The 11,000-nt window shown below is 40.2% G+C and overlaps 1 protein-coding gene across 1 annotated transcript; it reads left to right on the forward strand.

Annotated features, from left to right (window-relative positions):
* Nucleotides 1-622: 622 nt before the first annotated feature.
* Nucleotides 623-9,687, forward strand: parm1 (prostate androgen-regulated mucin-like protein 1). Its single transcript, XM_069677236.1, has 4 exons — nucleotides 623-733; nucleotides 3,209-3,775; nucleotides 7,009-7,087; nucleotides 7,232-9,687. The coding sequence occupies exons 1-4, from the start codon at nucleotides 703-705 to the stop codon at nucleotides 7,314-7,316; spliced, it is 762 nt and encodes a 253-aa protein (XP_069533337.1). The 5' UTR covers nucleotides 623-702; the 3' UTR covers nucleotides 7,317-9,687.
* Nucleotides 9,688-11,000: the final 1,313 nt, after the last annotated feature.

Raw genomic sequence — 11,000 nt, forward strand, 5'->3', positions numbered from 1 at the left:
TTCTTAAGTGACTTAATTTGTTTCATGAACCCTTAAATTATTTGTATGTTGTACTAAATATTTGTACTATAAGCCCAAGGCCTCATTCTAAATGTATGTGCTGCTCTCTGCTGGTGTATATTACTAATTACAACAGATGCCACTGATTTATAACTTAAAGCTCTTGTGAGGAACTTTCAGTTTGTGCTGATTTTGGCGCCCCCTGTGGCCACTAATATTTTAAAAAAATCGACCTATATTTAAATAGAAACACAATCAATATTGTAATCAACTTTATCACAGCAAAACGTTTTACCTATATGACAAATATTACGGTAATGATGGAATGAGGAGAGGTGGCCAGCCATAAAAAAATTCTGTACTCACTTTACAGAAGTAAAAAACATATTAAGCACCGAGAGGGATTTGTGTGATAACACATTTACACCATCATGTACAAAAAGCTCACTGCTAATTTAAAGCATGACAGCATTCTTCTCAAATTATACTATCAATACAGTTTGTCATCTACAGTGTAACTTCCTTCCTTCATTACAAAGCCTTATGCAATGTGCTCTTCACGTAGCCCCGCCCCCTGGCTCTTATAATCAGTCACCTACAGGCAGCTGCAGCCACACACACTACAGCCGTCCACAGGGAGCACAGAGCAGAGCTGCAGTTACACACGCGTTTGTAGAGATTTAAAGTAACAGGAACACAACGATGAGGGTCAGCCGACAAACTCTGATAACATGTAAGTAAAACCTGACGCATGTTATTTCATTTGGTAAGCTTTAATGGTGATGAGAGTAAACATTTCACTTTAGTTAGATGGAGAAATTGCAGGAATACCATTGTAAAAAGTTGACAAACCACCTCAACTGCCATGTTAATTCTAATTAATATTTAGGCTTTTAATGTAGCTCTAAAGCCCAAAGAACTGTTGAAAATCTCTACAACTGAGAGACTGAGATAAGTTTCAGTTTAACACTGAGTAACGGTTGTTACAAAACATTTTTCACAATCCAGTTACAGCATCTTTAGGAACTGACAGTTCCAAAAAGGTGGAATCACAAGCGGGCTCTCCTTAATGGGTGTTGAGCTTTAACTGCTCTTGAGATATTTCTACACACCTTACTGAGGATTGAATAGATAAAGATCAGAAGCAGGAAATGCTTTTTTTTTTTAAGTTTGACATGCTGTTACGAAATCTGTCACCTTGAATCTTACACTGCCGATCGACCACAATCATTTCAGATAGGTTGATTACTCGCATTCTCTCATTTTAATCTCTGCAGCTGTCGATTTTCTCAACAATATGTGTGTAAACGTGAAGCTCATGCCCTGAATAAATGATGATTAAAATGTACAAGCATCTATAATGTGAATGACTAGAGTGTGTTGTCTTATCTGTTTTCCGCTGGAGATGCCAGGATACCAGAGTCATGATGCAGAGCTTTCCTCAGTTCTCCGATATGCTTTAAAGCTTACAGAGAGCATTTCAGAAGTCTTGCCTTGTTCTAATGTTGGATATTTTTCAGAGAGTTGGTAAATGTTGATGGAAGTGTGGTGATATACACAACAGGGAGTCTGCATTGGGTGTTTTATTGTGAAAACTGACCAGAATCACACTGTGTCTGAATTCTTGCTTGACTCATCTGCTTTGTGTAACTTCACTGTGTAATATAGGGCCAGAATGCTTGATATCCATACAGGATCAATTGTGAACTATGTGAAGCAACTGTACATTTAAAACACTGTGATCAGAGTACTGAGAAAAGTGTCATGCCCTTAGTACATCATAGCTCATCTCTGACTTCCTGTACTTTGAAACACTGATGATGACAACTTTTTTCAAGTAAAACTTTACTTTTATATATATTCACATATTTAAAATGTTACCTAAGTTGTATGTTGTTTATCATGTAGCCTGTACATGGTTATATGGTATGTAAGACACCACCAGTGTATGGAAGTATCTGGTTACAAGTAACAACAGTAACTATGAATGAATATGTAGTTATATTATAGTTACTAATTGAAATGTGGGTAAATACTAAAGGTGTTAGAATGGAAAGGGGTCCAAATAAAATCCTGTACCACCTTACAGGTTTGTGTGGATGCATGAGCATGTTTTTCTGCACTTTAGAGGGTCTGTATGTGACTGACTGACTGAATGACTGAGTGACGGTACTTTTAGAGCCGTAGAGAGAGAGAGTTACGACATCGCAATGGCGGATCATGGAGCATATTGGACCTCCACTGGCGCGACTCTCTCTACATGGCTCTGGATACTTTGTTTGGGGAGTAGGTGGGGCTGCTCCTTCGCTGTCCTCACCTACAGTAAGTCCGCAGCGCGCATATCCAGGGGTAGTTTCGGGTCTTTGTTTTAAAGGTTTCCGTGGGTTGGTCTTAACAGAAAACGATCTTATTTACATTAAGAAACGGAACCTTAATTAATAAACAGCGAAAACAACCGTATGAGCCGAGACGAAGACAAAGAGAGCAAGCGAGGGGGAGAGAGGGAGAGATCGCACCCGAGTTACGTCTGTAACATGATATCTATTTTTACAAACATATATACTGATGGCCAGCGGGAGACTTATGACTCCTGCTCCTGCAGTAAGGAGCCTGTGAGTGACTTTATTGAACAAATAACTTCCTGGAAAAGTTACAAATAAAGTAAAAAAAACGGCCTGGTAAACACTTAATAATAAAAGCATTGTGTACAAACATGTCCAAATTCCAGATCAAGCTTTTACTTTGAAAAAGCATACCAGAAGTGTTGACTTTTACTGCAGGAAGAGATGTTAATATTGCTGTCAGAGATCAATAGGACTCACAATTCATCACATGTATTTTGGCCGAGAACCGCGCACGGCTCGCGGTAAAAATGCAGAAGAAAGTCATTCAGTTCCTTTGCAGTCAGTGCTCTTTGCTTGATTTGATTCAAATGACAAGAGCTACACAGCATGTATGTGCGGTTAAAAGTTGCAGTGGCTAGTTAATTCTTAATTTTTTTTAAAGTCAGGTGAAGGTTAAATTTGTCAAATGAACTCAGAGAGGACACAGACAGAATATGGACATGTGATTTAACTTTCTGCAGTCTTCTAAGAGACGAAGGAGATCACAGAAAGGAACTGACAACAAGGAGTAACAATATGTATTGAAACACGTTGCAGCAGGATGTTGCATACTTTAAATAAACTTCTTTTATCATGAATTGCAGGTCTGCTGCTCTGTGCAACAGCACAGGTGAGAAATCAATCCGACCCACCACCATCCTCTTCATCACCTGTCTCAGCAACACCTTCATCGACCTCAGCATCAACCAACGTCGGCTCCAAGCCCACACCTAATACAAATCTCACCAGTATAACTCCAACCATAGACAATACAGCTTCTATCCAAACAACAGCCAGAACTGAGGGAAACACTGCAGCTACAGAGGCCACCTCCAGGGCCTCTTCATCTTCTCCCTCATCCACATCTATCACATCGCAGACCCAGGACCCGAACACCAGCATCACCAATCCCAGCTCAACCCCAGTTACACAAACCAACAGCACTACTGACTCCACCCAATCCAACAACACAACCAGTACCAGCATCACCCCCAACAACTCCACCCAACCCACCAGCACAACCAATCCCAGCACAGCCCCTGGCACCATGCAAACCAACAGCCCGACTGGCACAACCCAACACACCACCACCACCATCACCATCACCACCAGGACTGTCCCAACCAACTCAGAGCATAAGGAGGGACACAAGTCCAAGGGTCTAAGCAAAGGTACGGGTTGTTTGAAGGTTGATTTAACATTTCATTAAGAAGAGTATTATTGTACTATTAGTACAGTATTATGGTAACCAACAAGTTAATCTATGGTTGGGTCACAATTAATTTGCCAAATTCGTGAATAACTTCTATCTCGCAATCAGAATCACAGGGAATTCATCTCAGATAAATCAGCTCTGATCACTCCTCTTTTTGTATTTACTTCAAAGCTACAGTAGGCAACATTATTTCCTAAGAATTTGGTCAAAATAACACATTTTGATCATTGCATTTCCCGAACACTATCAAACTGAAATGATGTTGATTGCTGGCAGGTACATCCCTCTCAACATCCATCAATCCTTAAATCGTTCTTCTTCTTCTTGTTTTATTGACAAATCTGTTTGATTTAATTACTTGTCATTGCTAGATGGTTAAGCTAATGGTCTCCTTACTGCTACCAATTAAGCCAAAGGGGAGAGTAGCAATGTGAAATAGAGTTGGCGGTTATGCCTTTCATCATCGTGTCTTTGAGGCTACACTGATATTGCCAGAGTTTGAGTCAAAAGCTCCATATCAGCATGCTCACAGTAGCTATGCTAACATGCTGCTGTTCAGAAGGTGGACATTTACCATGTTCACCATCCTAGTTCATCCTTTAAGGGCCTTCGATATGCAATCCATCAAGCATCCATAGTCGTAAAGCTAGTTCCTTCATAATTTTAAATGTCAACTTTATTTTATTACCAAAACACTGCGGTTGTGTTGTTGACACTGGATTTTTACAATCCTTGAATGTATTGACCATTACAGCTGTTACTTCTCTTACCTTAACAGTTATGAGGAATACTTCCCATCGGCTACAGTCTGATGTCGATACAGCCTCTGCGGATAGCGGTGAACATGTCAGGCGTGTTTGGTTTAGCCAGCGGAGTGATTCCATTTCCAGGTGCTGCATTGTTTACAGATTTTATGTAATTTACTTTCATGATGCAGATTTGTAAAAAGTCAAAATTTCAGGTCTGTCCTCAAGTACTCAACTACTTTTAAATCTACCACAGCAACAATGGAATTTATCTCAAGTGTTTTGATCTACAACAGATTGTTAGCTGTTAGCATGCAGGTGTCTGTTTATAGAGATTAATAAGAAGCTAAATCGTTGTCAGAGGACGCTGATGGGAGCCGGGATGTCATTACGACGCATTATGTTCCGCCTGCTTTTGCTTTCTACACAGACTGTTTTTCCTGCATACGCCGCAGACTGCTGATACGTGATTGGTCAATGTTACTCGGACTACAAGCTTAGTACAAACCAGAGGAAGCCAGAACACTTGCCATCCCTAAAATCCACGCCCCTGCCTATGGATTCTACATTTCAAAGTAGAATCTGTAAACAGAGATTAGGTCAACACTGCACCTTGTCAAATAGCTATCTCACAAAAACGTTTGATTCTGATTTAATCAGATGTAAATAATCTGTCCTTATAAAACCCCACTGTGTGTCTTTAAACTAACAGTGCCACACCTAAAAAAACCAACAAAGCACAGATGATCAAGTCTCTCTGAATAAAGAGGTCAGATCTGTTCCTCTGACCTTCTTGGGTTGGTCTGTGGTTAATATGTGAACAGAACAGTTTCCTCTCACACTTCCTCGTTTACTTTGCAGTTGAGTCTTTACAAGCTGAATAAATGAAATCAAACGGCAGCTGTTAGAATGAGCAGGAAAAGAGCGGGCCTTTTTTTCCCTCCTTCATTCACAAACCGTTAAACCACTAACCTGTTTTTTCAAGGCATCCTGTCATTTTCACCGTGTCAATTATTGCTGCAGCATGAGCCACTTATTACAGACCTGTTTGCAAATGTTAAGAGTTGTTCAGTACTTTTATGTAACTTGTTTTTCAAATTGTACGTTCATATCTTCGTCAGACTTATGGTCTCAGTTTTCTCATACTGCAATCATTTTTTTTTTAGCAGGGCAGAAATGCTCCAACAGCTCCAGGTTTTTGCTGTTTTCCTGAGACCTCTGTCACTCATGTCATCAGTAGATCTGATAATACATCTGACTCTGAACCTTTATGGCGTCTCTCCAGGGCGGTGGTTTATTAGGCTGACTGCTTCTAGGTTAGGTTTCTTTTTAGAGGTGTGAATTACAGGAAAGAAAAATGAAAGTCTGGAATAATTTCTCTGTACACTTTGGCAGCTTTCCGACCACATCTTTTAAGAACTACGAGCATTTAGATCCTAGAGCAAGGACTTGAACCGTCCTCCAAAAGTCAGCCTGGAAAAGTGCCTATAAATGTTTCTGTAAGGAAAAATGATGTCATATAAGCAGCTACAGGACTTTGACAGAATTTCTTGAAGCAGTTGAAGCAGCAATATGTCATCACATATCTTCTGATAGGCTACTCCATGTGTTTAATCATAGTCTTGACATAGCTGAGATCTTTCCATTCAGGGAAAGGGAATTCAGTTATTATTTTAAAGTGAGTAGGATTTGGAAGAGTGGTTTACAGTGTGACAGATGTCTTAATATTGTACTGGGCCTCAGTACTACCTGACAGACATGCAGGTAAACCTTCAGTCAGTAATGTGTTTGGTCCAATTTCTCACAAGGAGAATACTAATTAATACTTAAACTCAAAGGTCAGTTTTGTCTCCTGGATGAACACTTATCTTATCTTATCTTAGCAAAATGGCCATCGAGTCCTTCCTGACACAGAGATACCAACCAGGACAGGAGAAGATTAAAGTCAGTAGCATAGCAAGGTATTATCAGCTGGACCATCATAGTACTGTATGGGTCTGACCAATCAGGTAATGAGGGGATGTTTTAGAAGCCCCTGCCCCCCAGTGACGTAAAGGCAACCGTTAGGGAAAAAATTACATCATAAAATTTATGAAAAAAAAAGGAACATTAACGCCTGTTAGTGCACGCGCGGTCTGCACATGCGCACTTGCATTGCTTTGAAAGCTCCAGCTTCAGGCCTTAGTTGGGCTGGAGCCAAGGGCTCGAACTGATAGGGCTCAGGACCGCCACAGTTCTCCACCACACTAACGTGCTCTTCAGGAGACTCTGGAGGGGAGGAGTCCTCCACCTCAAAAGAGCCTTCTGTGGCATATGAGCCCTGTGACTCTGTGTCGCTGTCCATTTTGCTCTGGCCAGGGGAGGGGACGTCACACGCACATATTTTATGGTTAACAATGGATATTTTGATTCTGATTCTCTCTCGCTCTCTTTCTCTCTCCAGGAGGTATTGCACTCATCTTTGTTTTTTTCATCGCACTGGTCATCTCAGTGATGGCTGGGCTGTACTACTACATAATCCGGTGAGTCCAGTTTTAACAAAATGTTATTGACGGACTATTTTTAAGGAAAATGTTGTTTTGTTAAAAAGATTCCCTGTCATGTTTCTTTAATTTGTTTGTCCACTTGACTTACTCTTTTTCTCCTTTATTTCTTGGCTGTTTCAGACGTAGATCCTACGGACCTCTTCTGGACAACAGCAACACTGCTGTAGGAAACTTCAGCAACCCCATGTACGACCCTCAAAGCTGAACTTCTGATCTTAAACCCCAGAAGTTAGCCCCTACACCCAAACAGCCTCAGCGAGCATGATCACAGTATGTTTGTGGTGTGTGTGTCATGAGTTCAGGATGGTCACATTTTACAACGACTTGCAGCCTGATAGCTAAATTGAACTCAATTGCAAAGTGCCAAACAAATGTGATTATTGTCTATAATAAGTCTATTGATCTTCAGGTAGCCTCTTTTGTTTTTGCTTGGTTCTGAAGACATGTTGGAAATGAAAAGGTATTTACTCAGGTAGTTTTTCAAACAGCTCTAGATGTAAACACAGCACCTTATCATATTACCAAAATGTCACAGGTGAAATTACAGAGATAACAAACATATTAAAGAGGTACACTTTCTAAAAGTCAGTGGACATCCCTTGTAGTTACAAAGTTTGGGTGATTCTGCTCAACCTGTTGCCAATAGGTGCATCAAATCCAGCAAATACCCACCATAATACCACCAAATACCCATCATAAAGAGGTCAGTGATTTTAGACGTGGCACTGTCACAGAATATCACCAGTCTGAGAGCAGAAATTCATAATTAATATCACCATGTTTGATTTGCATAGTTGGAAACGCATACGTCCCAGATAACCAGATATTCGCGGTTGGCTCCGGCTGTAACTCTTGATTTTCCTGGCTGACGGTCGCTTTCCTTGTTAGACTGTTTGCTTCATCTGAGCGTCGAGTTTGTTTCTTTTTCTTTAGATTTTCACTTATGAAGTTGTATCTGTAGTCATCAATCTTTTCTTTGTTTCTTCAGCCATAGTAGATTACTGTTTACTCACAACACACGTTTAGCTCCGCCTTCCCTCTCTGGCAGACCAACCACTGCTGGCTGATGGAAAACGCGTCACTAACTGGGCACCGCTTGTGATGTTTTCTGCGAATGTCGCCACAGACATCCAGTCCATAATAATAATATATACTGCAAATGCAAAGGCTTATATCAGTGGGCCATCAATCACCATTGTGTTACCTCATTCCCAGTAGATAGTGACTTAACATTTATTCTTCCAGATTATTACTTTAACCTAAGAAATTAAACTCTGTTGTAGAAAGAGATACATTTAGATAAATAAAGTTATTTATCTTTATAAATATTTTCAGTTAACCTCAACAAAGATATAAAACTTTTACTCATTCTACTTCAAATAGATTTTAGATAAATATACCTTTAGGTTTTGTTTTTTTTTTACAGTGGAGGAGGAGTTGTAAAGTTTCCCATTTGAAGCCAGATATTATGTAGAGAAAGCACTGACAGGGACGCTGATGATACACAGCTAAGTGGTTTGACAGTGAGCAGAGGTCTGAGAGAAATTTAAAAAAAAAGAGATCCAACAACCTCATGTGTGATTCTGAATCGTTTTACTGTTTTTCTTTGCATCAATAATCTTGATAGTGGATTATTTGGACCATGTTTCAGCAGAGAAGTAAGAGCTAGCTTGCTTTCACACCTGCACGTAGACATTTTGAGGCAAAACTATGGCTAATGTTAAGAATCAGAATCAGGTTTATTGGCCAGGTGTACACATACAAAGAATTTGACTCTGGTTTAACCTCACTCTCTATGTACAACCATTAAACATTAAATATTAAACTAAAAATTACAAGCCTACCTTAGACATTAGATATTAAACTACCATGTACAAGCCTACATTAAACATTAAACTAATATGTACAAGCTGCGAGAGAGATGTTGGTTTTAACAGCAGGAACAATCCCGAAAGGTGAACCTTTTGAGCACAATTTTTAGGTTTTTCTTAACTTATTTTAAAATAGGTGTGTAAATTAATATTATTATTATTGTAAAGTATAATGTTTGCCATACGGCAACATTAAAAACCGTATGGTGCAGAGGAAGAAAGAGATACTGGCCTTACAAAGGAGGATCCTTGCATCCATCCTGCATTAGTGTCCTTGAGCAAAACACTGAATCCCCTCCTGCTCCATGTCCTGAGCTGCTGCTGAGCCTGACCTTTGACCTCCCTGTAGGGAAACCAAAACCACACATGTCCGTACATCAGTTATTATAGAATAAAACAGAGTTAATAAAAAACATCTCAGAAATTTAAATTCCCATATAGGTCTTAATAAAATGTGTTCATGCAGGGAATGTGTGTCCTGATCTACTTCAACTTCTATTCATTAGGGAGTTTTTTTATTATTGAATGTTATTAGTGCTGCAGGAAACACTTTTCTCCTTCAGTACTTGATCTTGAAATGTTTGTTTGGATTCAGGTAAAGAATGATGTGACAGTTTTGATGCTTTTGAATAAATCCTACTGTGCGATATGATTGTACTAAAATGTCGCTGCCATGAAAGTGAATAATTAAATAAAAGAATAACAATGTGAGACCCTGTGATGTTTTTTAGAGGAACTTCAAGGCCGGACGCCGGCAGTATTTACACTAATCCACTCTTTATTTACTGTACTCCACTCTTTAACTCCCATCACTACAACACATAAATTGTAAGACAAGATTTTGATTTGCATCACCCCCTGGCCATGCACCGTTTCTGTGGTTAAGCTTACTGTATTTGGCTAGTAATCCAGCCGGATGCAACCTTCCCGCTAATCAGGGAAGAGAGGCCAACTTTTAAGAATGTGGTGGCGTACAGGCAGCTGATGTAGAACACCTCATAAGGAAGAATGAAGACCAGGGAGTACAGTGCTGGAAGTCTACAAGCACCTGGTGTTGTTAGTGTTTTACACCTCACACATTAACCTACAATAGCTAGCGTTTACGCCACGCGAGAGGGAGCAAACTTAAACGGTCACTGACTGAGGCCCTTGAGAGGACTGTTCTGTTTTCCGTAGACTACATCACACTGTACTGCTGTTTGTTTACGTTGCACTGAAAGCCCAACTTTCACCGCTACGCCACTGATTGGAAGTGACACGATATTATTTAGTTCCCTACTAACTCAATGTTTCATACTGCGTAACGTTTTATCACTGTTATCATGTTGGGCGTGTAGTGCTGGGTGGTGATCCCGCAGATGTTTGACACTTTAGTCACAACTTTTTTTCCGGCATTCTTGTTGTCCCCGGAATGCCCCCACACTGCCGACTTCGCTCGGTTCTTCGGTGGATGCAAAGCTTCGCTGCTTGGTCCCTCTGCCATAGTAAAGCTAATGTAGCGTAGTCTCTGTCTCTTGATAAGCACGTTAAGCTGGTACGCCACAGGTGTGTCACTTCGTTTTTCTTCCGTGCGGGTTGCACCAAAAATAATGTAATTATTTGTGAATCAGAGCAGTATGTATCAGTGTATCTGTACCAAAACATGTGAAACAAATACAGTGCTATTACAACAGAGCGTGTGTGTAAGGCTCAGCACATTGTCTTTGTCTATGCTCCTCAATGGGCTGCAGAGCATTTATTAGTGGAAGCTGTAATAACTATGCTGCCATCACTGCCCTCCCATCGTAACCGCTTCCATTCTTCCTCTTTCTCAAACCCTTTCCATCGAGATCCTCCTCCTCTGCCCACGCTCTCCTTCTCTCTTCCTGCTTTGCCCCACATGAACTCGTTTTATTCTTCTAACCTCTTTCCTTTATCTTCACTGAGGCTCTAAATCTGTCAACTCCAGCTTTGTAAATAATTTAAAGAAAAATTAAAGTAACTGAACTGTAATGCTGTTCTGTGACTGGACAATCATT

The sequence above is a fragment of the Semicossyphus pulcher genome, unplaced genomic scaffold (assembly GCF_022749685.1).
Source record: "Semicossyphus pulcher isolate SPU_LCO1_2020_fin unplaced genomic scaffold, fSemPul1.0.p SCAF_28, whole genome shotgun sequence".
Lineage (NCBI taxonomy): Eukaryota > Metazoa > Chordata > Actinopteri > Labriformes > Labridae > Semicossyphus > Semicossyphus pulcher.

Excerpts from the sequence above, each read along its gene's own strand:
- parm1 (XM_069677236.1), top strand. The coding sequence starts at position 703 with ATGAGGGTCAGCCGACAAACTCTGATAACAT. Across the intron at positions 734-3,208 it reads CCGACAAACTCTGATAACAT|GTCTGCTGCTCTGTGCAACA; the intron begins GTAAGTAAAACC and ends CATGAATTGCAG. Across the intron at positions 7,088-7,231 it reads CTGTACTACTACATAATCCG|ACGTAGATCCTACGGACCTC; the intron begins GTGAGTCCAGTT and ends TGGCTGTTTCAG.